General features: G+C 37.1%; 1 protein-coding gene across 6 annotated transcripts in view; it reads left to right on the top strand.

Annotated features, from left to right (window-relative positions):
* The window catches only part of CDAN1 (codanin 1), a 36,228-nt gene that overhangs the window by 415 nt on the left and 9,833 nt on the right, over positions 1-25,980 (top strand). For 4 of the 6 annotated variants that reach the window (XR_005554898.1, XR_005554897.1, XM_039328481.1 and 1 more), the window contains exons 2-20: positions 4,722-5,398; positions 9,066-9,278; positions 9,994-10,187; positions 12,570-12,689; positions 13,270-13,348; positions 13,921-14,041; positions 14,491-14,600; positions 14,820-14,909; positions 15,679-15,754; positions 15,914-16,122; positions 17,686-17,797; positions 18,670-18,813; positions 19,686-19,852; positions 20,389-20,470; positions 20,618-20,707; positions 21,557-21,611; positions 22,487-22,620; positions 24,570-24,673; positions 24,865-25,014. Coding sequence is in view for 4 of the 6 variants with exons in the window: in XM_039328481.1 (XP_039184415.1) it covers positions 4,722-5,398; positions 9,066-9,278; positions 9,994-10,187; positions 12,570-12,689; positions 13,270-13,348; positions 13,921-14,041; positions 14,491-14,600; positions 14,820-14,909; positions 15,679-15,754; positions 15,914-16,122; positions 17,686-17,797; positions 18,670-18,813; positions 19,686-19,852; positions 20,389-20,470; positions 20,618-20,707; positions 21,557-21,611; positions 22,487-22,620; positions 24,570-24,673; positions 24,865-25,014 (2,927 nt within the window). In the remaining 2 variants the exon portion in view is untranslated. Of the gene's footprint in view, positions 1-4,721; positions 5,399-9,046; positions 9,279-9,993; positions 10,188-12,569; positions 12,690-13,269; positions 13,349-13,920; positions 14,042-14,490; positions 14,601-14,819; positions 14,910-15,678; positions 15,755-15,913; positions 16,123-17,685; positions 17,798-18,669; positions 18,814-19,685; positions 19,853-20,388; positions 20,471-20,617; positions 20,708-21,556; positions 21,612-22,486; positions 22,621-24,569; positions 24,674-24,864; positions 25,015-25,980 lie in introns of those variants that run through there. The other 2 variants (XM_039328745.1, XM_039328569.1) reach the window with 2 other exon arrangements.

Here is a 25,980-nt window from a genome sequence, read left to right as displayed (position 1 = left end):
GGCGAAGTTTCTTCTTGCCTTCAAAAGCCCTGAAAAGGAGGCGGGAAAGCAGGAATAGTCACCGCGCGCTGCCTGTAGGTGCTCCTGCTGCGTGGCCCTGGAGGGTACTGAGCAGGACGCCTTCGGGCCTCCATTATGTGTGCGAATCCAGTCTTCTCTTGGGGGAGCCGCGTAATCCTGACCCCGAGATCCCATGCACTCCTTTCCCCAATTTCACTGACCTGCACATGCTTACAGGTCAAACTTGGCCGAGGGTCAGTGTTTTTGCAACCAATGGCGATCCGCTCCTCTGAAATAAGACTGCGAAAATCAGAGGAAACTTATTCCCAAGCAAATTCGCCCAGAGTTGCAGATTTAATGAAAACCATATTCATATCTGTCTGCTGTCTTTTGCGCATGTGGGGATGAGTTCTTTACAAAGAAGTTTTGCCTGTAGGGTGGCAAATCAAAACATCCTCATTCATGATCTTGTGTTAAACTGAAAGGCAGAAAGCAATGACACTGTCTTTTCCTGTGCCGAGTCAAATAACATTGTATCCAAAGCCAATCAAGTTACGTTGGCACCTGCAGCAAACAAAAAAATATATGATAATAACTGCTTATATGTCAAATGACAGAAACAGTCACATCTGTGCAGCTTGCCAAAAGCCAGTCTTAAATATAATCTAGGATTTACTGATCAAGAATTAATTTTAATATGCTATCTAAATCATCAGGAAATGTCATGGGGTCTACAAACATAATTCTCCTTAGGTATGAAAATTTATAACTTGGAGAACTGTGGAATTCCTGAACTAACATAAAGAAGTCATCTTTGTACTAGTTCACTCTTGAAAATTAATGTTGGACCTGAGTATTTGGTCTCTACACACACATGCAATGTATGTGTTTTGTTTGATCAGTTTAAAGCAATATTACAGCCTAACTGCATAAAAGTGTTTCCTATTGCCAGTGAATAAATCAATGTTCAGCAACTCCCAGTAATTGGAAAGTAATTATGCTGCCTTTATAAGCAGCTGTTTGAACAAATATATGATTGTCTTTTATTATACTGGTTATTGTATAGGGTATTTGAAAATTCTTCTCTTGTGATTACAGTAATTAAGTTATGCATTGCTGACTAAAACATTCTTAGTGTCATTCAAAAGACTGTCTTTATCTTCAGTGCCTTTGTATTTTGAGTGGTGCATGGGAACTAATAAGATTTTTAATGCCATTTGCTGATGTAGAGATGCTAGAGAAGTGTTAATTAATTGTTTAATTTTAATTATTAAAGCTATTGTTAAAATTAACAATAAAAAACTTGAAGTAGAAATAAAAGAACTAGGGCAACACTCAGATGCGCAAAATAAACTGGACATCATTTTTCTATGCTCAAAAGACTCTCTGCTCCAAATTAAACAAATGTTTAAGAAACAAATAGGAAGCTTGCATGTTGCAAAGCAAAATTCTAACCCTCAAGTCTAGCACAATATTTATTTGCAGCAATGGATGCCAGAGGCTCTAACTTCCCTTCTGATAAGGAATGAAACCACAGGTATAGGCAGAGCATCACTGTACTTTGCCTATATAAAGAAAAGAGGTGACTTTAATGGTAGAACCCCTCACTTCTCTGATATTTTTCAGTCTGTCAGGTGGATGCTCAGTCTTTTCACTCCCTTAAATCAGAGCTGCATTTTAAATATGACTAGATGATTTTTAAAAAAATCCAACTTAGTGAACTCTGATACGAAAGTAGGGGAAGAAAGAATGTTGTTGGTTGGAAATCCATCATAATTTGCTATTATGTTTAATAATGCACAAACTGATTTGAACATAATTCAGAATATAAAATATAATTGTCATTACTTGAAATGCAAAACAGATTGTTCTTAGAAGACTTTAGTAGTCTGAGAACTTTTTTAGACTTCGTCTTAATGCTGTTCAAAGGCAAAAGCTAAGGCTCATGGTCCATGGTGAGAAACATTTCTACACTATTATTGCATATATTATTATATAACCATGTTGTCATTTCCAAGGGTAATTACAGTAAGGCCAAAATTGTGGAAACCTTTTGGGAAAAGTGTATTTTTGAGGTTTGATGGCTAATAACACTACTTTATTTGGAGTAGTACCACCATAAAATTATATATCAATGGAAAGATAATTTAATCAAGAATGTAATGCAACAAAGTTTGTTCAATTATCTGTACTGTATTCTATGAAAAGTTTTAGCAACATAACCAGAAAAAGGAAGCACAACTTTTTAGATTGATATCAGGTAGCTTTCCTTCATCTGATTGTAGCCAATGAGCATGAATGTTTAGAGAGCCAATCAGGTGTCATCTTGTTTTGGCAATGAGCCAATCAGATTACAGTAGGATTCAGTTATTGATGTCATGTATTGAAGCTGAGAGGAGGATATTTGTCAGTGTGTTATGTGATCACTATCAAGTTGGTTGGGGTTTTTTTGTGTTCTTTCATTTAGTGAGCTTGTAAAACGTAATAAAATTAAATGGTACAAAGAGTTGACTGGTTGCCCAGAAAGTGATGTAAAATAGTATTATTAAGTGAACAAGGCTACCGTTATAAAGAAATTAGAAAAAAAATTGGTGGAAACTTAACCAAAGGTGGCATTTCTACACTTTCCCAAAAGGTTTCCACAATTTTGGCCACTACTGTATAGTCTTGCAATTTCTAGCTTCCTAGGCTTTTGAGAGAGCATGACACTTAATTTTTCCTAATTTACAAAGACTCCTGAAACTTTCATTAAATGTAAACCAGGGTTCAGAAATTTTGAGTTTCCTTGATATATGTATGGATAAATTTTAGTTTCCAACAGCAATAGTAATACTTTGAAGTTGAAGTCCTACTTCCTAGCATGCATAATAAAAAAAAATCCTACTAAATGTAATAGGTTTTCTAAATAAATAGAAATAATCTAGAGTACTTTCTGAAAAAAATGTTGATTTTAGAAGACAACTTTTCTGCTGGGACTATTTAATTAGACTCTTGGGAAGAAAGCTTGCAAATAAGGAATATTAGCATTGCACAAGATGTTGCTCAGTAATTCCTACACTGTCATTTACTTAGGCTGAAGCTTGCCTTGCAGAATCAAGGTAGCAATGAGTTCTACTAGAAAATTGATTCAGGGTGGTTTTATCCAGTTTTTGCCCCCTTTAGGGGGAGAATATTTCTGAATGCAATTCTGCTCTGAGTACAGATGTCAGTAAAAAGGAATAAGGGTAAATGTCATTGATTTTTTTTCCTCTGTCACTCCCAGAACTAGGACTTTTACTCTTCTGTTAGGACTAACCATCTTTGTACAAGATATTAAATAAATACATGGGAAAGTACATTCTGAGAAAAATTGACTAACATTAAAACCACTTCTGTTGTACCAGTTTCTTCATGATTTAGAACAGTGGTCTCTAACCTTTCCGGCTTTGTGGACCTGCGCTGGTAGCGGGGGATGGTTTTGCACACACGCCGCTTGCGCAAATGCAGCTTTGGGTGCTTGTCTCTCGCCCACTGCTTGTGTGGCCCGATTCCCAATATGCAGCAGCTAGTACCAGACCCCAGACTGGGGGTTCGGAGCCCTGATTTAGAGGTGTTCTGTGGATATAAGCAGCCCTTCTGTCTAAACACGCAGATTCTGGATTAAATCTATTGGTCACAAAGTATTAAGTTGGAATTCTTCATACTTGTAATGAGCAAGTATATGACTGTCTATCTGCCCCTGCTTAGCCCCTCCTGCAGATGGAAGTGGCTAAAATTACCATTGATTGACCATGGGAGGAAATGACCAGAGCATTTTGACCAAATCATTATTCCTATGTCCTCTGTAACAAGAGAACATCTAGCTAAGATTTATGTTTGTGGGGTGAATCGAAAAGCAAGAAACTAGCATCCAGGTCAGAACCTAATACTTAGTTTTTATTTTGGTTAGTTTAATGAAAATGTAATAAAAATTAAACATTTTGATATGTGAAACTTAAATTCCCCCCCAAAATAGAGATGCATTTGCAAAATGAGTATTCTGATTATAGAAAATGAGTATTCTGATTATAGAAGATTTAATAATACTGATAGAAAGAGCCAAAACAAGCTTCTGTTGAAGCTTTTCTATGGCATTTTTACACATTGGAATCAAATCCATCTCAGACAGTTAGTAATATCATCTACCTGCAATCTTCTGTTGAAAAATCTGATATAAATTGTGATAAATACCTTATTATTGTTTTGCTGACTTCCACACATCTCTATTTCTTTAGAGTAGAAAACAATTTTGCTGTAATAATGAAGGAAAAAAGCAAAGTCTTGATTCTCATACTCATTAAAAGGAGAAAAACTGATGGTGGAAATCACTGTGGTAAACAAATATTTTAAATAAATATTTCAGCATATACGGGATGATGCTTTTCCAAATTGGCAGTTGAATGCCAAAATTTTTTAAAAATGTATATTGATAGAACAATATACATATATATGTGGCCATCTGCTAATTTGGCAAACAATATGAGATGAGATTATCATTTAATAAATTATGCTAAATCTCTGATTTCTGGTTTTAAATTACCTGAGGGATTTGGTTTTGAAATTATTTCATTTTGCTTTGTGTGCTTATAACAAATTCATAACTGAGCTCATTCTTGTAAAAAATTACATAATGTCATGCATGACTGAAGAAAAATTCAGATTAAAATAAATCAGTTGATGTTTATTATGATTTGTTTGTTCAGGACCCTCCAATTCACCCCAAACTAGTTGTCCTTAATTTGCTTCAAAAAGACTTTGTTCCTTTTTTGCTGAACTACATCAGGGAACAGACCAGTCAGATATTGACCCATGGACCATCTACTCCTGCTAAAACTCCAAATTCCAAGATCTTGAGAAATTCTAGTAGCTGTATGAATCAATGGACAGGATCTGAGAAAAAGTTCCACAACAGTAGCTGTCGAGGACAACTTTTCTTTGATACTGGCTTGCAGTCTCCAAATACTAGTATTTCCGCTTCAGAATTGCATGGATCTTCAGCTGTTAATGGGTCAAGTGAACTGAATTCCAGTAATGATTTTTTAAGTGTGGATCTCAGCACTAGCCCAAGTGTGGGTTCAAGCCCTATTTTTTCTCGTAGTGAGAGAAGATCTGCTCAGAAAACAAACTTGGGGAGTTTTCTTGTTGCTGCCCCTATAAGGCGAAGCAGAAGAAAAGGGAGCAATTGTACAAATGGTTCTAGTCGGCCAATGGGACACGATATAGGAAGAAACACAAATGATGAAGTAAAAAGTGAAAGTTCTTCATTGAGACAGAAGAAACCGAGTGAAATGAATCTTGTCTCCACTTGTTCACCATCTGACCAGCTTAACTTACATGACTTGGAGGAATTTCCACCCATGAGTGCTGCTGGAAAAATAAAGTAAGTCTCAGTTCTCAAATCTTCTTGGTAATTTTGATGAAAAGGAAATGCCCTGTTTCTGGGATGGCAAGATAACTTTGAGAGACCTGCAGGACTTGAAGCAAAGTTTTCTCCAGTGTGATGTACTGCAGTGTTCAGGATTCTCTTGTGTGTTATTTAATGTCTATATGAATACTCAAATGCCACTCAAATATATATGTACAGGTTGTCCTTGACTTACAACTAGTCATTTAATGACTGTTTGAAGTTACAACGGCACAGAAAAAAGTGACAGGATTGTTTTCACACTTGCAGTCATTGCAGCACACCCATAGTCACGTGGTCAAAAGTTGGGTGCTCTCAACTGGCCTGCATTTATGACAGTTGCCCTGTCCCAGGGTCATGTGATCACCATTTGTAATCTTCCCAACCAGCTTCATACCAGCTAAGTCAATGAGGGAACCCAGATTCGCTTAATGACCATATGATTCGCTTAGCAATTTTAGTGATTTGCTTAACAACTGCGGCAAAATATAGGGCAAAACTCACTTAACTGCCTTGCTTAGCAATGTAAATTTTGGGCTCAATTGTGGTTATAAGTTGAGGACTATCTGTAGCCACCTCAGATTGAGTATGAGATGGAATCTGTCAAAATAAGTTTAGATTAAAAATCCCCCCAAAATGAATTGCTGTATGTCAGCAAACACTCAGGAACAGGCTTACAGTTTTTCTGGAATAGAGTCATATTCATGATCTATTGGATTCATGGCTATTTCTTAAATAATATCTGGAGGTCATGCCCATCTTCAGCTGATGCATTAGTTACTATTCTAATTGGATCAGGATGCTTGGTGAAAGTAACACCCCTGCCCTGATCACTATTTGGTTTGATTACAGTAACACATTACGTAGGCTATCTTTGTCGAGAACTGTAGCTCCTGCAGAACACAATGGCTACTATGGCAGAGTTTACACCAGACATGTCAAACTCGCGAGGTCATGTGACGTCGCACAACATATCGGAGCTTTTTTGCCTTTGCTGGCAATAAGGTGGGCGCCGCTCCGGTATGATGAAACTGGCCTGCGGGCCGGCAGTTTAACACCCCTGGCTTACACCAATGATAAACTGCAGTGGTTATTAGTAGCTTTCAAAATCTGGTTCTAACTTTACAAGGCCCATTATGGCATAGCACTACATTACTTCTTCTACCACTTTTCTAGGATTGGATCTATGTCCATCTGGTAAAAGATGTCTGGAGGGCCTGTTGGGGATATGGAGCAGACATCAGGTCTTTAAAGATGCAAACTCCATGCTCTGGAATTCTGTATTCCCACAAGTCATGCAACTCCTCTTTCTCTTAACGTTTTCTGAAGCTGTCAGGATTATTGACCTTAGCCAGTTGTTCTCTGGTGTTCATGTTGGGAGATATTTATTTATTTATTTATTTATTTGAAGCTTTATTCTGCTGCGTGCTCTAGAATCTTTGACAAGCTCTGTTAAATTCATAATTTAACTTTCCCTGGTCTGGGTGGACCATCTCTCAGAATTCTCACCAATGGCTGTGCTTTCTGGAAAAGGAAATCAGTGTCTTTTAAGGGCACCAATTTTGTGCAAATGTGGTCAAAAATTGTGCAAATAATGCAAACTCAAGTAACAATTGAAGGGTCACATACAACACTGCAAACACTAGGCAAGGCTAGATTAAGCAATACAGAGCCTGAGAAATGCAGAGGTCAGTTTTCAGGTTTCCTAATTATAGGGCTAGAATACTTAGCCAATTAACTTATCTTACTCTTATACAATAGTGTTCAGCTGCCAGCAAAAAGCCTTTGTTGCTTAACATATTGCACCTTACCTGGAAGGAGCTGCTGTCTTTCGCAAGCAGAATGGCTATTAGTAGGGAAAGTTTTTTGCCCCAGAAGAGCAGTGACTAAAATTTCTTTGCAATTTGCACATGTAAAAGCTCTGATTTTTCTTTCCATAGGCATTTATAATATTGCAAATACTGGCCTTACTAGCTCCAACAAAGACAGATATTCCTCCTCTTTCCTACCTCCATGCGGAATGAGGGCTATAATGCAGAAACCCCCAAAGGAGCTTAATTTCACAGCTTTTCTTTATATGTCCAAACGTGGAATGAAAGTACCGTATTTTCCGGCGTATAAAGCGACCCGGCGTATAAGACGACCCCCGACTTTGGCGCCGATTTCCGTGCTTAGAAAGTCATCTTATACGCCGGAAATTACCATAATTTCCGGCGTATAAGATGACTCGGCGTATAAGACGACCCCCGACTTCAGCGCCGATTTCCGCGCTTTAGAAAGTCGTCTTATACGCCGGAAAATACGGTAATATAGCTAAAAATAGCCAGATCCTGCTAAACTCATTTCATAGACTTGCAAAGATAAGCGGTATAAATGCATGATCTGATTATCAGTACCTTTCTCCTATCCAAACACCTTTTCTCACTTCCAGACTTCTATTGGTTATCTGGCTTCAGTGTCCTTACAAATGCTAAGATTTTAAATAGCCTTTTCCTTCTCTAGAACTTTACTTTGCTTCAGGTGACTGTATTTAACAGATGCTCATTTCAACAGCTAAAGCCAAAATATTGATCAGATTTCTATGATATTACATGGAATATGATTATATCCTTTTCTATCAAATCTATTCAATTAATAAAATTATTTCTTGATACATATACATATTTGATAGAATAATTATATAGAACAATATTTCTCAATCATGGAATTTTAAGATGTGCGGACTTAATTTCCCAGAACTCCCCAGCAAGCTGGCTGAGTGTGGATTTTGGGGAGTCGGAGTCTACCATTTTGAAGTTCCCAAGGTGAGAAACACTGATATAGAGGTTGCGGCATTGGACTAAGATAAAGGAGATCTAGATTAAAATTAACCCTCCACAGTGGAAGTTCCATGAGTTACTTTGGGCTTGCAGCCTCTTGGGCTTGTCATGGAAAAATATTGAAGGGAAAAGTGCTGACTACACTAACTTGAGTTTTTGGAAGGTAATGCATTAATTTATTGAATAAATAAATACATTAAATATTCAGTATTTTGCCAGTTGCCAGTAGATGGCTGCAGAATATCGTAGATTTGGATTATTTGGATGAAGAAGGAAACTTTCAAGGGACTAGAGCAATTTCTATTATGAAATGTTACTGTTCTTGGAGTTTTATATTGTAGAAAAAAGATGAGTAAGGAAGAGTGCAATTAAACCATAGAAAATAATGCGTGCTATTGAAAAAATGGATACTGAAACCAACATTTTTCCCCTCGCACAAAATACTAGAATCCTATGTAACCAATAAAGTTGCATTATGGTAGATTTGGAATAGATAAAAAGTATTTCTTCACAGATCTGTATTTGTTCTTCACAGAATAAAAAAATTGCTACTATAACATGTAGCAAACATATTTATTAAGAATATATTCTATTTCCAATATCAGAAGCAGTATATTTATTAGTTTCAGTTTCTTCAGAATGGAGTAAAAGAAAAAGAATGCTATTGCACCCATATCCTATTTACATATTCCTCAAAAGCTTATTAGTCACTGGGAAACAATATTGTATTATTAGAACCTTGGCTTGAACCATCGGGTGTCTTCTTTTTTCTTAAATATTGAAAGGTTTACTGTCTCTTGAACAGATTTTCTCTTTGGTTTTAGTAAAACCAAACCATCAAGAAGAATCAATCCTACTCCTGTGAGTACTGAGAGAACTCTGTCCAAGCCCAAAATGTGTTTCACTTCTACACTTGTTGGCAATTCTCAAGTTCAGTCTGGAGCAAGTTCTGAGAACCTTACTAATTCTCAGGGAATGAACTTAACTTCTATTACAGGAAGTCTTCAGGAAGAAAGAGAGATGTTGAAGAAAGAAAGGTAATAGAATTTGTGATCTGGTGCCCAAGAGGGAGAGAGAGAGAGATGCACTATGGGTTGAGAGTGTGATTTCAGGCATTTCTTAATGGAATGGGACAACTCGCCATGGCCAACTCACCGCGAGACAACTTGACAAGGCCAACTCTCCACAGGACAACTCACTGCAGGATAATTCAACAGATCAATTTAATTATTTAAAATAATTTTTAAAATATTTTAATTTTTGTCATTCACATTTGATTTTGTCTCTCCTTTGGCATTCTTTCTTTAATAATTCTAGTCCACTATTCCTTCGATATTACTATAACTCTTATCCCATGGCAAGTTACCTCCCAGCGAGGTGGCCATGGCGAGTTGTCGTAAGCCCACTTCTTAAAGAAGTAGAACATCTTACATATGTTTAAAATGACTTCTCCATTGCATTTAATAGAGATGTGATTTACAAGTTCAGAATATTTTCCTTGGTGTTTTTTAGATTTGTAAGTAACTGGGTTTATTTTCAGATTTGGTCCATAGTATTATATAAACATGCTGTTTTTACAAATACAGTAGGAAAGTGCAGTAAAAAGCATTAAGAAGTTTCTTAAAGATTTTACATTTTTTTAAACTTCTGAATAAGTGTCTGAAATAATCCAGCAGATGTAGTAGAGAAGGTAACCTTTTAGCATTTTTATGATTTTTAATTCTATGGCCATTTACTCTTTTTGTATTACAGATCCAAATTATTGCATCACACGTCTTCCTCTATAAGTTTATCTCTGGATTCTGGCACATCCAACAAATCTAATGTTGGTTGGAATGTGTATCTCCAAACTGAAAACCAGTCAGTAACCTCTGCCGATGTCAACAAAGTTACTTATAGAAAACAGCTGGAACACCTGGCTGAGCTTTATTCCACGTGCATAGCAGGTAGCAAAATTGAAACATAACACTGGGAATTTCTATTGATTTGAGAGAATAGTAAGAATGATGATACATGCACATAAATTTAGTAGAGATGAAATTTCAAATGAATCTTGCTTTGAAAAAAACAACTGGTAGAGTATAATACGGTTCTTATAGCAAACTTTTAGGAAGTTATTGATAACTGCTATAATAATACACATTCAGAAAGCTGAGAAATCAAATTCTGCACAACTTAGTTTCTTTTAATTAATTTATACAAATTATATACATTGACTGTCACTACTGCAGGCAGTGCTCCACTTATTTATTTATTATTTATTTATTAAATGTATTTGTTGCCTAACTCGCTCCTGTGATTCTGAGCAGCTTGTGATCATTCTTTCAGCAACTGTTTGCAGTTATGATGGTGCTGAATGAATGGTGGTTACAACTAATCCTTGGAAGTCCTGGCTTTGCTATGCCGCCCTTGCACCCTCATATGCCTTCGCTGAGCTTTGCCACATCTCCCCTGCTACTCATGCAATCCAGTGTTCCCTTGCCACATCACCCTTGCCACTTGTGCACCCTTGAGGATCCTCCCAAAGCCATGCCTCCCTCGCATCCCCACACAATCTGCCCAAGCTTTGTCATACTTCTTCCACATCCCCGTGCACCCCTTGATCCTATCTCTGCCCAGCAATCAGCCCAAGCCTCACTGCGCTCATGCCGTGCCCCTCAAGCTGCCCATGTACCTGTGAATGCCCTGTGCAAGCAAGTCAGCAGGAAGTAAATGGCTGCTGCCTGGTGGGAGACACCAGGCAGCCGCCATTTACTTCCTCCTGACTTGCAAGTCACCTGGGACTTGCAGCTTCTCCCGACTTTGAATGTGGAAGCCAGCAGGAAGTTACAAGGAGAACCTCATCTAATGACCACTGCAGTTTAGTTAACGACAGCAATTGGGATTGCAGGGATTGGTGTCGTAATTTGGGGACTACCTGTAATAAACCTTGGCTTACGAATAGCAGTGATTAAGCCAAACGCGAACCAATTATATTGTTGCATGTTCTTTACACTAGAACAGGGATCTTCAAACTTGGCCCTTTTATGACTTGTGGACTTCAACTCCCAGAATTCCTCAGCCAGTGTGCCTTGTTGAGGAATTCTGGGAGTTGAAGTCCACAAGTCATAAAAGGGCCAAGTTTGAAGACCCCTGCACTAGAATATTAAGCCATAATGTGCTTGGAAGGTTTTTATCTTAGCTTATTATGTGATATTTTGATCTATTTGGTATGGTTTAGTATTTATACGGAGTGTTTATGTACAGTAATTGTCATTCTGTTCGACAGGGAAAGTTAGTACCAAAACTTTGCTCAGTGAGAATGAAAAATCCTGATTAATCCAAGTATAAATTAATCATATCAAGCCTGAATTATTACAGAAGATGATAGCATTATGCTAAAATGACTTCTTAGAAGCTTGCAAAAAGAGATGAAGGAAGACAGGCCTTAGGTTAATGCAGGGAACTATTTTATGAATGGCTGTGTTCCCTTGAGGCTAGTTTCTTGGGTGTAGTATCCAGCCAGAGCTGAATGGGTATAGTCATTTTCTCTTCAAGACACTTCCTTTTCTCCTTTCCCAGTTTCTTATGCAGGGGGCAGCTTCTAAAACTATCATAGGTTACTAGCCATTTGAATTAGGCAAGTGCAAGTCCTTAATATTTTGGTATAAAATAATGTAAAAATAATAAAAACAAACATTGTTCCCCTGAAAGTCACATCAGTCTGTTAAAGCAGTTTCTCTTATTAGATAAAAACCAATAAACCCTAACATCTAACTTTAAATTTAGTTTTAGTTATTTTTATCAATGTCGTAGAAGGCATTCTGTGTTGCTTCTTTTTAAAATATAAAAGTTTTGTTATATCTAAACACAGGTTGATACGATTGTACATTTCTTTAAAAGACAGGTAGTCCTTGACTTACAACAGTTCGTTTCATTTAAAGTTACAGCCACACTGAAAAAAGTGACTTATGACCAGTTTTTACACTTAGCGACCATTGCAGTATCCCCACAGTCACATGATCAAAATTTGGATGGTAGGCAACTGGTTCATATTTATGACGGTTGCAGTGTCCTGGAGTCACGTGATCACCTTTTGTGACCTTCTGACAAGCAAAGTCAGTGGGGAAGCCAGATTCACTTAACAACCGTGTTATTAACTTAAGAATTGTAGTGATTCACTTAACAACTGTGGCTAGAAAGGGGACAAAACTCACTTAAATGTCTCACTTGGCAACATAAATTTTGGGCTCAGTTGTGGTCATAAGTCGAGGATTACCTGGTAATGAACACCAGAGGGAACCTTTTGGATGACTGTTATTCTTGTTTACTTTCTTTCTTTTTTGCAGAAAACCTGGTGCCAAATATCTTCTCAGAGCTTTTCTTTGTATTGCAGCTGCTAACAGCAAAGGGAACTTCCTTTGCAGAAGATAGGGAAAGTGACTTGGGATTTATGGAACAGAATACAGGTCAGACCTGAAATGAGAATCCTTGGATGTTATACGTAACATGTATATTATAGCACATACAATAGTGGGCAATGTTAGAAGAATTCCACTAAAGAAAATAAGGGCTATTGGAAAAGTTTCATTTAAAGGGACAGAACAATTTATTTTTAGCTTAAATATTGCTCATTATGATGCTGCAGAAGATATAGCTTCTCACTGTATCTAAAGAACTGAGAAATCATGATTAAGGTCTTACTAGGCATGTTGTGTTGCAAGTAGTTTTCAACTATGGTTTAACATGCATTGTTTGAAAATCATTAACCATAGCTTCCCAATATATGTATAATAGGAAGCATGTTTAACATCTAGATTTCTGGCTTATTTAAAAATTCTGTGCAGTTGATATTATAAATGTTATAAAGCTCTTCTCAGCTACCTCCTGAGAAGAGCAATATAACTTTGTATAATTCCTTTGGTAGTTATTCTTCCTAGGTGTTCAAGGTAAATGGAAGTCCTGGAAGGAGTGTCTTTGTTCTTGACCAGACTGAATTCTGTGGAATGAATTCCCTCAAGTGCTTTTTTTTTTCTATTTTGTTTACAGATTTGATTGAGAGGCAGCACTTTCACAGTGTACACAACTGTGTTTATTTTGCTGCACAAGTTTTGGATTATCAGTTTGAGTAAGTGCAATGATTTTGCTGCTTTCATAAGAAAGCAGATACTTTCACACCTGGTTTTCATTTCAAACTGTTCTTAGGCTGCATAGCTTTCCTATTATTTTGATTATTTCTTTAACATAAATTTATCCCTTTATATCACACAACTCTGGGCAATGTACAAGAGTCACAACAGCAATCTTAGCATAATAAACAGCTCACATCTATAAAAACAATCCAAGAGAGGAAAGATAGCTATTGTTCTTTCTCTCTTGGCATCCAAGCCCCAATTAGAAAGGGGGGTTTTCAAAAGCTTCCTAAATCTCACAAGGGCAGGGTGTTATTCCCGGCATAGATTAGGTCAGGGGTAGGCAACCTTGGCTCTTTTATGATTCATGGACTTCAACTCCCAGAATTCCTGAGTCATAAAAGAGCCAAGGTTGCCTACCCCTGGATTAGGTGAATGGATGACAGAGTTCGGAATACAGACGTCAGTGGAGGATATAAAGAGTAACAATGCAGTGGAATTCATCCTCTTTGCATTTAAATATAATATCACAATGTGCTTTTTTTGTTGACTGCTGTTGTCTTGGCAGAATTATTTCTCATTTAGAGAAAGGGACACTGAAGCTCCTTGCTGAGAATGACAGAATTGCATCTTTTTCCTTTGGCTTGCATGAGAGGCTAATGGCAGCCTATGAAAACACAACAGCAAAGGTAATATGAAGCAAGTAGGCTTTGCAAAATTTCTTGGAAATTACTTCTTGGAGACAAAAAAGATTGCTTCTTCAATTATCCTTGTTATTGTTGATAATGCCTGAGTTGTTTATTTTCTTGAAATATTTTTGTGCACACAGCTTTTTGAAGTGTGCACATGAACCTTCCTCTGCCATATAAATGACAGTTGCAATTAACTGAAAAATAACAAATACAGTACCTATTATTAAAATCAGCAGCACATTTTGTAGTTTAGGATGCTTAAAACTTGTCCTCTGATTGCACTGCTACAAGTTAATTTAAAATTATGTTTTAGCATTGAAACTAAGTCATAGTAAGGAGAACAGATTGCAGTTCCAACTTTAAGGCTTGTTTCTGCATACTTTGCTTAGAGAGAAGTGCATATTGAAATGGAGAACTGCTTACTTACCATTATGTGCAATTAACAGGTTTCTCTGTGGTTGCCTTCATGTGTGCAGTCAGTTTCCTTTCAACCAGAAACTGACAATCGATCTAACTTTTCCAGTGATAAGGCATTCCATATATTCAAGAAGCAAAGGTAAGAACTCTTTGTTTCTCTTCATCAAATGCTACAACACTAATAAACTTAATTAAAAAGTAATTGACAAGTTGTTTTAATTGCTAAATTTGAACATATGAACATTTGTTTACAAGAGAATCACTTCTTATGGCACTTATATGGAGGTGGAATAATATAACAAATGATGATAACTGTATTTTCAGATATTGACATTAATATGTTTACCTTATTCAATAGAGATATTTTCTATGAATTGCTGCGTGAATGGGAAGATAACTTTGAAAAAACAGGTTGGGATTTTGAGAAATGTCTAGGAGATAGGATCAGGTAAGAGCTTTTAATTCAACAATTGAATCAGGATAATTTACAAAAATAGTTACAAGGATAGTTAGAAAAGAGTCCTTGCGCCTCTTTGTAGTCCAGTAGGTGATAACTAGTGATTATTTTGGAAAGCATTGGAGAATATCTGATCTAGTAATATCTAAATACCAAGATTTATAAGAAATCCCTAGGTATGTAACACGTTCATATGGTTTGAAATTATAAGGTCAGAACTTGTAAGAAGCAAAGAATCACCCGTATTTTTGATAATGAGAACAAATGAAATGTAGTCATGTCTTAAGGATTTGTTAAAGAAAAGATTTAAAAATGGGGGAGGAGAATCCATTTCTTCACCAGTGGGGATTGCACTGGCACATTACAGCACACTACTGTAATTCAGTCCTGGTTAATACAGAGCAAAAAATTGGCTCTTTCTCTTTTTGTGACTTTATTGGATGGAGTATAAATATGAAAATACATTTAGAAAAGTTGTAGGAGGCTTATCAAGTTCCCCTTCCCCCCCCCAAAAAAGTGGAATACATTGCAGTACTTCAGTTTACTGAAAATAACTCTCATCCACTGAGAAAGATTGATTGACCTAAGGTCACCAAGTGAGCTTCCAGGATGGGGTGGAGTGGGGGGGAGGGAACCAGAACCAATACGTCATAGTTGCAAATTACTCGAGTTATTTAGAGATTTTCTTAGTACCCGTAGGAATTCTAAAATAGTAATTCCTGATTTATTTATAATAAGTCACTTGTTTCCTGTTTTGCAGAGTTATGATGGCACATCTTTCAGTAGCTTGTAACTATAGTCACTTTGCCCGGCTCTTTCAGAAACAACTTCTTCAGGTAGGCTTGTGGTTGCATTTTTTAATAAATAAAGATGCTTTGCTTTGTAATAGCAAGATATTTATGATAACTAAACTTTTCTATGGTTGTGGGGTCCTTCGTGTTCTCTGAGCAAAATATTGTTCTTCTGTCTCCTATTTTTTTCCTTCTGTTTCAAAGATGTGTAAAGGACCAGTTGGTGGAGGCACAAGTTGGGGAGATACTCCAGACCAGGATGTCCTTAACATGTTAGGTCCAGATAATCTGAACCGACTGAAGAGGCTGCAAGAGAGATTTCTTGTTCCTCAGAGCATCAGAGGACCTTGCCCTCCTCCTTCTTTCCCAGGATGCCAACAGTTTTTCAGGGACTTCATCCTCAGTGCAGGAAGGTGAGCTGCTTTTGCCACTTACTTAAGCTGTGTATTACTAAGCAAAAGCATTTAATAGTTTTGCATTTGGTTCTGACAAGTTTTTTAAGTGGGCAACACAGTGTGCCTTGGAGGAATTCCTAAAGGAATTCATGCATAAACTATTCTGGCGTTCCCATTTCTTAAGCTGATTGCAAGGAGGCCAGAGAGATTTCATAATTCTTCAAAGCAAAATAAGATTGCATCGTTGTTCAGTGCTATTGTGTGGTCTTATTGCTTACTTGAAGCTTGAAATAATGTATTTGGGTAAGCTATTTTTTTTTTTTTTTTTGGCTTACAATGGAAATGGCCAATGTATAACAAAGGAATGTGAGAAAAATAGCAAAATTGTATTCTGCAATTTGAACTGCATCTGTAATACCTGTCAAAAATGATTTTGTAGTATATGTCTACTATTGCTCTGGTAGATTTCGATGTTGCTCCGTTGTTGTTAAAATGATTTTTTTTCTCAAGAATATGCAACAACATAAATGATTGACTCCTAACTAGAGAGCTTTCTCTCAAAATACACAAATGCAGGGTAGAGAGAGGATGGTGCTGTAGGTAACAAAAAATGAAGATAAGGCATACAGTTGGTAAGATTTAAAGAAAGTTTCATCCCCAACAGTACTAGATCAAAATCAGTAGGAAGATCTTGCTGCTTTTCAGAATATTGAAGAAGCTGATCTTTCCACTTTAAATCATGAGACGTCAAGAGGCTAATCTGAAAGTCTGAGAAAAATGGCAAAGTCCATAGTGCAGTTCTTTGACTGTGAACAAGCTTCAGTTCAATAGATGGGAGCCATTTGTAACTGTATATAGACCCACTTTTAAAAATGGATTGCATTTGAGAGCACAAAGCTGAAATAAAGTGGTATGAATCAACCTAGAATATGCTTTTTATTTTGATTCTATAAGAAAACACATATCCCACATTTCAAAGAAAACTCTTGAAAAAAACTTATAATGCTAACAACAAGCATAATAGTGCGTAAAAAGAAAAAGGATTATCTGAAATTGAAAAAAAAGCAAGACAAAAATATTTCAGATAGAACGTATTTTGCAGTAAAACAAGAAGTAAAACCTTTTCCCCTGCTTTCAGAATGTTGTCATATTAAGCATTCACTTATTTTTCCTAGAAAAAGAGATTGCTTGGTGGATTGACTACTGGCTAAGATAGTTGAGTTAATTTGATTTTAAATGTGTTCTTCATTGTATTAGCCATTTGCAGTCTTAATACCCTATTTCAAATTTGGATTGTTCTCATAATGTCTGTTCCTTGAGCCCTCTTGGTTGGTTGATCTGCTGCTTCTTTGCTTACTATTGATTTGCAAGATGAAAGTTGTTTGGATCTCAGGCATGCTGTTTGATGATTATTGTTGTAAATATAAAAAAAATACTCTGAGCTGTTACCATTTTTTTGTTGTTGTTTTAATTTACTGTCAGCTGCCCAGAGTTGCAGAAGTGAGAAGGGCCACCATATAGATTGCTTAAATATATGCATACATTTAAATCTCATTCCCATCTTGATTTGTTTTTTGAAAGCTACCGATTTAATCAACACCTGGTAGACAGTTTGTGTATGCAGATCCTTGAGCTGGACAGCTTTGCCTTGGTGGAACATGAACCCAGTGATGGAGAAGCAATGAGCGAACAGGTAGATCTCATCACTCAGTAAAAACAGTTCTATTTAAATACCTTTGTTGAGTCAGTTCTTTGTTTGGTTGTTTGAATGGAGTGCCTGCAATTCTTGTCAAAATAAGTAGAATAATGTGTATAATGATCGCTGGAATGCTTCAGAATGCCTTGTTTTAATAGAAATGGGATATGTGATGTTTGACCTTTTTTTATATAAATACAAATGCATTTCTCTGAGTGAAAAAAGAAAGCAAAATGTGGAGTTTATTTCAGTAGACCTAAGCTGTATGCATTTCTGTTGTAAAATGATAGTTTTACAAATTCCCAAAATATACCTGCTTCATTTTGGGTGTTGCTTTGTTGCCCATTCCCACTGGTAGCTTTTATTCCTGAAAAAAATGTTATGTTGTCAGACTTGATTTGATGACATAACTGCTTCAAATAGCTAGAAGACAGAATTGAAAATAATTTTTTTTCAAGGTAACTATTGGTTCTCTGCAACTGCCTTGCTTTTTGGAAGGCCTCCGACAATGAATGCAAAAAATGATAATTTTTAAACTTAAGTAATTGGATGTCACTTATACAGTATGAAAGGCTCTCTTGATTTTGAGAAAAAAAGAATCATTTTCAGTTGTTGCATCACATATTCAGTTACAGTGTTATGGTAGAACTGTATATCAAGAAGACTATTATTTGAATCTTGCTTCTGAAATTTTACTAGGTCAGCCTTAACCAAGCCACATTCTCTCTGACTCAATTCCGCATCTCCAGTAGGAGATGTGATTATAATGACTTACCTACATGTGTGGAACCTTAAAGTAACAATGGCATTGTTGGTGTATCCACTGCTGGATGACAATTGTAAGAGGTTTCACTAGTCTTACATTTCAGGATGAAAAGAAGCATTTTGCGAGTGTTCTTATGAGCCTTCGACTCCTGGCTAAGTTTGTGGGATTCCTTGTCTTTCTGCCGTATCGCACATCAGAGCCAGCAACTGGAGATCTCTTGGAGTCAGCAATCACATTAAGGAACCATGTATGTAATCAGCTGCATTTATCTGCAGGAAGCATGTTATAAGAGAGGGAGATTTTTTTTCAATTCTCCCAGCTACTAACCATTTGATATACATAGTTGGATTGTTTCCAGATGTCTCAGCTAACTAGCCTTTATAATATTAATACACTGTGCTTTGTTGTTATAGATTAAGGTCAGATTGTATTAACTCTGATAGTGTAGGAGATGAGCAGGTTGTTTCTGAGGGTGAGGTCAAGTGCATCAGCAGTTTGGAGTCGCTATGCTCCCACAAGAGACCCAAGTCCAGCCTTCTATGAATTCCATTGATCCTTATTTGGCGCCAATTTGGTTTGACTGTTAGTAGATTAGATTCTTGTGTGTAGGTAGCATGTAATAAACTTTTAGTGCTTTGAACTCAAATCCTGTTGCTTATGGTTCGTGCCTGACAGTACTGTCAGATAACATAGACGTATTGGCTTGGCAGAATGGAAGAGAAAAATTATTTCTTCATTGGTTAATACCGCTATGTCAAAAACTAGCACCTCTTCAGAATAGCTTCTATTTAATAAGATAACCTTGATGTGGAGATATCTTCAAGCAAGCAAACCAAGAATTAAGACAATGACCGAATTATATCCTAGATCATAATTAGCTAACCTCATGCCCTCCAGATGTTTTGGACTTCTTCAAATTATTTTGAAAATTTTGGTAATTCTTTAACACAGTAAATTACCTATTAAAAATGACTGGGTAGCACCCCATCCCCCCAAAAAAACCTCAAAATCCCATCACTTGTTGATTCTTTGTGGTATAATACAACTAAGCTGGAATAGTTGGCTTCTGGTTCATGGATAATATTTTCCCAATGTGATATTTCTTTTCTCCCTTTCCAGGCCCATCCTGTACTGGATATTTTTAAGTTGTTGAGACAGTCCATTCAGAAACAATGTATGGTCCTGACTGTACCATGGGTGGTTGAATTTCTTTCTCTCATGGATTATATTGCCCCATTACTTGACTACTATGAGAAAATATTTGCTCTGCTCTTGCAGCTGTACAGGTAACAACACTTTGATGAGATTTGCTGCAAGGAAATACATTTATGAAACACAGATTGGTAGTGTCCTGGTAAAACTTTTGTTGTGACTGGCAATGGCAACTTCTTTATTTACGAAGTAGCTTAAAGCTTTATTTTACAATAGTTTTCTCAGTTTGGTGTTCTTTAGACCAGAGAGCTGACTGAAAATTTTGGTTCTTGTATTAAAAGATAGTAAGAGAAAATATTGGGGATGTTGTTATACTCTGCAAGCTTTATAGCACTAAGCTAAACTTAAAAAAGTCAATGTAACATAATATCTTCTGTTTGTAATAATTTATCCGGCTAGAAATGTTAATCCTTTTGTGAATGCATGGTGTATTAATGTACAATCTGATAGCCAACTTTTTAAATCTAGTTGTTGATTTAATGCTGATTACTTTATAGCCTTAATGTTTTAAAATGTAAGAAAAATTATTTATTTAAAGAATAAAGGCATAGGAAGAAGAGGTCAAATTAATACAATCGAATTTTTTTGTTTTCTTGTCATTCCTTTATAGGTATTTGCTGCTTTCCGAAGATAAAAAGATGTGCTTCCTGAATAAGCTCCTGATCCTTGCAGTTTTAGGATGGCTTTTTCAAGTAGGCTACTGTGTTTTTAGAATTTTTAGAAATGAGAGGTTTTTTCTAGCATTTCTATGTATTTTTTAAACATGAAATAGAAATACTAGTATGAGCTTATGGACGTCTCCTCCCTGGAAGATTAACTGTTTAGGACTTGTATTCCAGGTGCCGACTGTTCCAGAAAACTTGTTCTTTGCTGGTGAAGTGAGATTGGAAGAATTGTCTTTGGAATCTGTAACCACAGTTCAGACTCTGGTAAATTTGTGCATATAAGCACCTAGGCCAGGGGTGTCAAACTCAATTTCATTGAGGGTTGCATCAGTATTGCGGTTGTCCTGGGGGGGGGGGTAGGTGTGGCCATGGTGGGCGTGGCCTACTGGGTGGGCGTAGCTGGAGTAGGTGCAGCCTACTGGGGGGGCGTGGTCAGCTCTTCATCGTTTGTGTCAACGGTGCCTGTGGGGGCCTGGGCAGGAGTGGGACAGACCTGAGGGTCTCTGACAGAAGGGGGTAGGACCGGGGCAAGCGCCAAGGCATGGTCCACTGGAAGAGCCTCACTGTTCCTCTCAGGCCATGCGGGGGATTGGATGGTGCCGCGGGCTTCCCAGAGCCTTGGGCAGCAGAGGTCAAATGCCCAGCCCGGCTCTCAAGCACCGGCGGCACCAAGCCCAGCCCCACTATCCCAAGGAGGTGCCCAGCTATACTTAGCTCCTCCTCAAGGCTGCTGCTGCTGTGCTTGCTCTCCTTGTGGAGCTAAGACTGAATGTATTTCAGCATAGATGGCCACCACAAAATTGTACATTGGCTCCTGGGCAGCCTGGGCCAGGGCCAAGGCAGCGGGGGCCATTCCCTCACTGTTTCCAGGATGGCTTGGTGGGCCATATGAAACCACGTCGCGGGCCGCATCCGGCCCCCAGGTCTTGGGTTTGACATGTCTGACCTAAGCAGCAGGTGTATGCCCAGCAAATACACACTGGCTAATTGGCTAATGCAACTGTCTGCATCATTTCTCGCATAGTGGTGATCTGCAGATGAAAGGCATTCTTTGGGTTTTTATATATCATTGGAAAGTGAATCTGCTTTTTCTTTTTTTCCTCTATTTCTTAGGATTCTGTGCCTTTAGTTGATCAACAGTTGCTTTATACTTGTTGTCCTTATCTTGGTGAGTTTTTTATTTCAGAGTATATTCTGTGGGAAAAACAAGATCTGAATTTTTTTTCTCTATTTGGGATTGCAAATAATCCCAATAGAGAAGATTTAATTGCCTGACTAAAAATTATTATTTTCTGCAGCTGTACAATATCTGTACAGCTGCAGAAAGTAATAATTTTTAGTCAGGCAATTAAATCTTTTATTGTATTGTATTGTATTGCATTGCATTTCATTGCATTATATTGCATTATATTATATATTATATATCATATTATATTACATTATATTATTATATCATATATCATTATAGTGTTATATTATTATATTATAGTACATACTTGGTTAATGATAACACCTTGCTATAACACTGAATGTAAATACTATTCTCACCTTAACTTGTGATTCTTACTACATTTTAAATACCTTGAAGGGTAAGAATGACTATATTTATGTCTACTATATCGTGTTTGTGTAATTTAAATACTTCCTGACTTGGAAACTCTTAAAAGCACTGTTTTGAAGCAAGTAGTTGAAGTTAGAGTATTATTTATTTATAAAATTTATTGGCTGCTCATCTTACCACAGAGTAACTTTGAGCGGCATTTGTGTATTATGTATTAAATGCATAAAGTTGGATGCGCACATAGTGAACCTTCATCTAGTTGCATTCAAAGCCAAGTATTCTGCTACTTCTTGAATGATAAATCCCAAAACATAATGCTAAGCAGCATTGACCTTCCTTTTAGAATTGTCTGTGTGATTTCTGTGTCTCCAGCTTCCTCCAGATGAAAAATCTGGATGAAGTCATCCTGAGGATGTGTTTTATACTACCACCGTCCATTTTATGCTCTATGTACAACATGTGTATTCATTCCTTTGCTGTAGGTGAGTTGAGGAAATTACTGTCTTCTTTTGTGTTGGGAAGTGGAGGAAAAAATGGTGGCTATATAAGAAAAATAACCCCAACTGCTACAGAGGCCTTAGCTCCAAAGCCTTCCCTCACTCAGCAAAAACTTCAGGTAAGAGGCATCCTATGCAAGATGCAAAATCCAATTTTATAGCAATATTAAGGATTACAGCAGAATCACTATGCATTGACAGAAGATACTTTAATGCAGCCATCAGGACTCCGCCTTGTTACTTTCCAGTTATGTGATCCTGAGCAGAACTGTCTTTAAGGGATTGGAATAAAATTCCAGAAGCCACATTCTGCATGCTTTCCCAACCTTGTTTATATGCCACAGAAATTCTAAGTTGTATTATAGTATCAGCTGAGGAACCAGGAATGTTAGTGCTTGTAAGAAAAGAGAAAAGGACTAAGCTTTGATTTTTCAGAAGTAATACTAAACTTCAGGCACGCTAACAGGCACGCTAACAAAATCTCCGGCATTCCCAATGAATGGGGCCAAGGGTGGTGACGGATTTTTCTTTACCCCACACTCTTTCCAGGATAAAATTGTCAGTGTTATCGTCTGAATTTTTTGAAAGCCTTAATATGTGTGTTTTAAATATGCTGCTTTCTGAACCAGACATTTTAACCAATTTCTTTCTGTAATCAATGGCTGCCTGAAACCATTTCTGCTATAACAGTTTCCAAATTTTTCAGGCCATGGGCATCAACATGAGTTGTCTGCTGAGATCAGTCATAATATGATTCCTTGGTATATAGGAACATGTATACAGCTAGTCATCGACTTATAACCATTCGTTTAGCGACTGCTCAGAGTTACAGCGGCATTGAAAAAAATGATTTATGGCCATTTTTCACAAACCATTGCAGCATCCCTATGGTCATGTGATCAAAATTCAGATACTTGACGGTTGCAGTGTCCCGGGGTCACATGATCACCTTTTGCATCCTTCCGACAAGCAAAGTCAAGGGGGAAGCCAGATTCACTTAACAACCATGTTACTAACTTAACAACTGCAGTGATTCACTTAACAACTGTGGCAAGAAAAGTCATAAAGTGGGGCAAAACTCACTTAACAATTGTTTTGTTTAGCAACCGAAATTCTGGGCTCACTTGTGGTCGTAAGTCAACGACTACCTATACAAATGTATGCATTTTCCAGGATTCAGTCTCCCCATATTGCCATCCCCTCTGCCATCAAACTTTACACCTGGCTTCATTGAGGCCTTTACTATGGATATTTAAGGGCATAATTTACTCACAGTGTTGCCATTCTCATCTCTACATTAACGGAAGAATGTAGTAATTGCTTAAGAATATTTGTAAAGACATTCTAACATGCAAGCAGCACCTCCATTTTCTTCATTCAGTGAATTCAATTTACAGCTTCAAATACTGTGGATGCTACACCTTGATGGCTTTTTCTGTCCTCTGTAGTTATTAATCAGCTCTTTCTTTTCATCCTTATAAAGAAAGCTTGAGTTTTCTAGAAACATTAGTGTATGGTGAATTTACTTCCTATAGTTACATTATAACTTTAGGCAGACTTAGTCCAATGGGAACCTGAACATCACATACCCCTTTATTTTAATGACAAGTGTGCAAAAGCTGGTTAATTCTGGTTAACATAAAGAAAAGAAGATGTAGGCAATCAAGTGAAGAAAAATTGAATGTGATGCCAACAGTAGGAAAACTATAGTCTTGAAAAATTATGTCTCGGCTCTTTTGCAGGGAGGGCAGTGATTATTTCCTTTGTATTTCTCTTTCTTTCCTCCTTTTTTAAAAAAAGAATGTTAAGGTTAAAAAAGGAACAAACAAATTACTTTTGAGAGTGCATTGTTTCCAGTGGTGGGATTCAGTCGGTTCGCACCAGTTCGGCAGGACCAGTAGCTAGTTTTTTGTTGCCCAGGCCCAGAATGAACTTCTGGAAGCGGCATCCACACAGAGATGTTGTTCACATATTTGAATCTCACCACTGAGTGTTTATCTTTGGAGACCATAGATAGGTTAGGATATTCCAATTTCTTGAGGTTTTTTGCTTTTCTTCTTCTTAATAGGCAGAACTGGAACAAGCCTTCTTTCACAATCAGTCCCCATCTCTGCGGAGAACAGTAGAATTTGTAGCAGAGAGAGTTGGATCAAATTGTGTCAAGCATATCAAGTAAGAGCAGGGATTTTTTTAAAATTAGAAATGTTGTGTTTTTCTTTTATGGCTTCTGATTATTTCTGGGAAGCTTTCATTGTTTTTTTTTTTATTTAGCACTTTTGTAAGCTATTTTGAGAAGTGAAGTTCAGGAGATGGCTGTTTTTTTTTTTTTCCCTCCTTCATTCTCTGAACTTTGGTTCTTGTAGGGCAACCCTTGTAGCAGAACTGGTGAAAAGAGCTGAAGTCATTTTGCAGAATGCTATGAAGGCAGAAGATGGCAATCATGACAAATTATTGGATGCAGTATGTTCACAACTTTATCAAGAAGGAGCACAAGCTCTTATCCAAGGCAAAGAGTAAGAAGGAACATTATTAGATAAATGTTTTTGGTGTCTATTTATCCCTTAGAATGTAGAATATAGAATCTTTTTAGGAGTTTTTTCCGGCAATATGAAACTATTTTATCTCATGTTTCTGATATAGATCACAGAATTTAACAGCAGCATCAGTAATTAAACTTTCCTTATCATTTTCCCTATGGCAGGAGCTGCTACTATGAAATTTATTTGCACATAAAATGTGCTCTGTAAAATTAATTTAAGTAGAGAAGTACTGTACACATTGTACTGTGCATATTTATTTATGCTCAGTATTTTTTGTATGGTGTCACTATACAATGACCTGTAGGATCTTGATGCTCAGTTACATCCATTGCAATATCTGTCTCAGTTGCAGAGGTAAACCTCAGTGATGATGACTCTTGGCACAATGATTGTTTTCATATTTGACCCTTTGAAGCATTATTTGTCATTAGGGCTGGGTAAAGATGCTTCAAAATAGGTACTTTACTTAATTTTTTGACCTCAGCAAATGGAATCCTCCTTGAAGCATTCAAAGAGTCATTTCAGTTTGAAGACTCATGCAGTTGCTTCAAAAGCTGCCTCCAGAGATCCGAGTATCCATGCTTTCCTCTGGAAGCTATCTATTGTGCGTACCCAAACAGCTCCTTTGTTTAGCTAGCTGGAAACAGCTTTTGCAGCTTCTATATAGGTTTTCCCAAAGATGTTTTTGCTTTAGTTCTTCAAGGAATGGTACTTTACTTGTGCTAACCTACATTGTGAATCACATCTTTGAATGCTTTATGCAATCCTAATTTTAATATTACATAATTCTGGTTTTAGCTCTGGTTTTGCAGAATTAAAATGGGATGCTTTTTATCCTACGTGTTTGTCCTTTTATGTTGTTGAGTGTTTGGCATATTATCCAACTCCTGAAAAGTTGATCTGACCGGGTAACTTTCTTAAAACATTTCCACACATATA

The sequence above is a fragment of the Crotalus tigris genome, unplaced genomic scaffold (assembly GCF_016545835.1).
Source record: "Crotalus tigris isolate CLP2741 ecotype Arizona unplaced genomic scaffold, ASM1654583v1 scf7180000017545.3456711, whole genome shotgun sequence".
Taxonomy (NCBI): Eukaryota; Metazoa; Chordata; class Lepidosauria; order Squamata; family Viperidae; genus Crotalus; species Crotalus tigris.
This window is presented reverse-complemented; position numbering and strand designations above follow the sequence as displayed.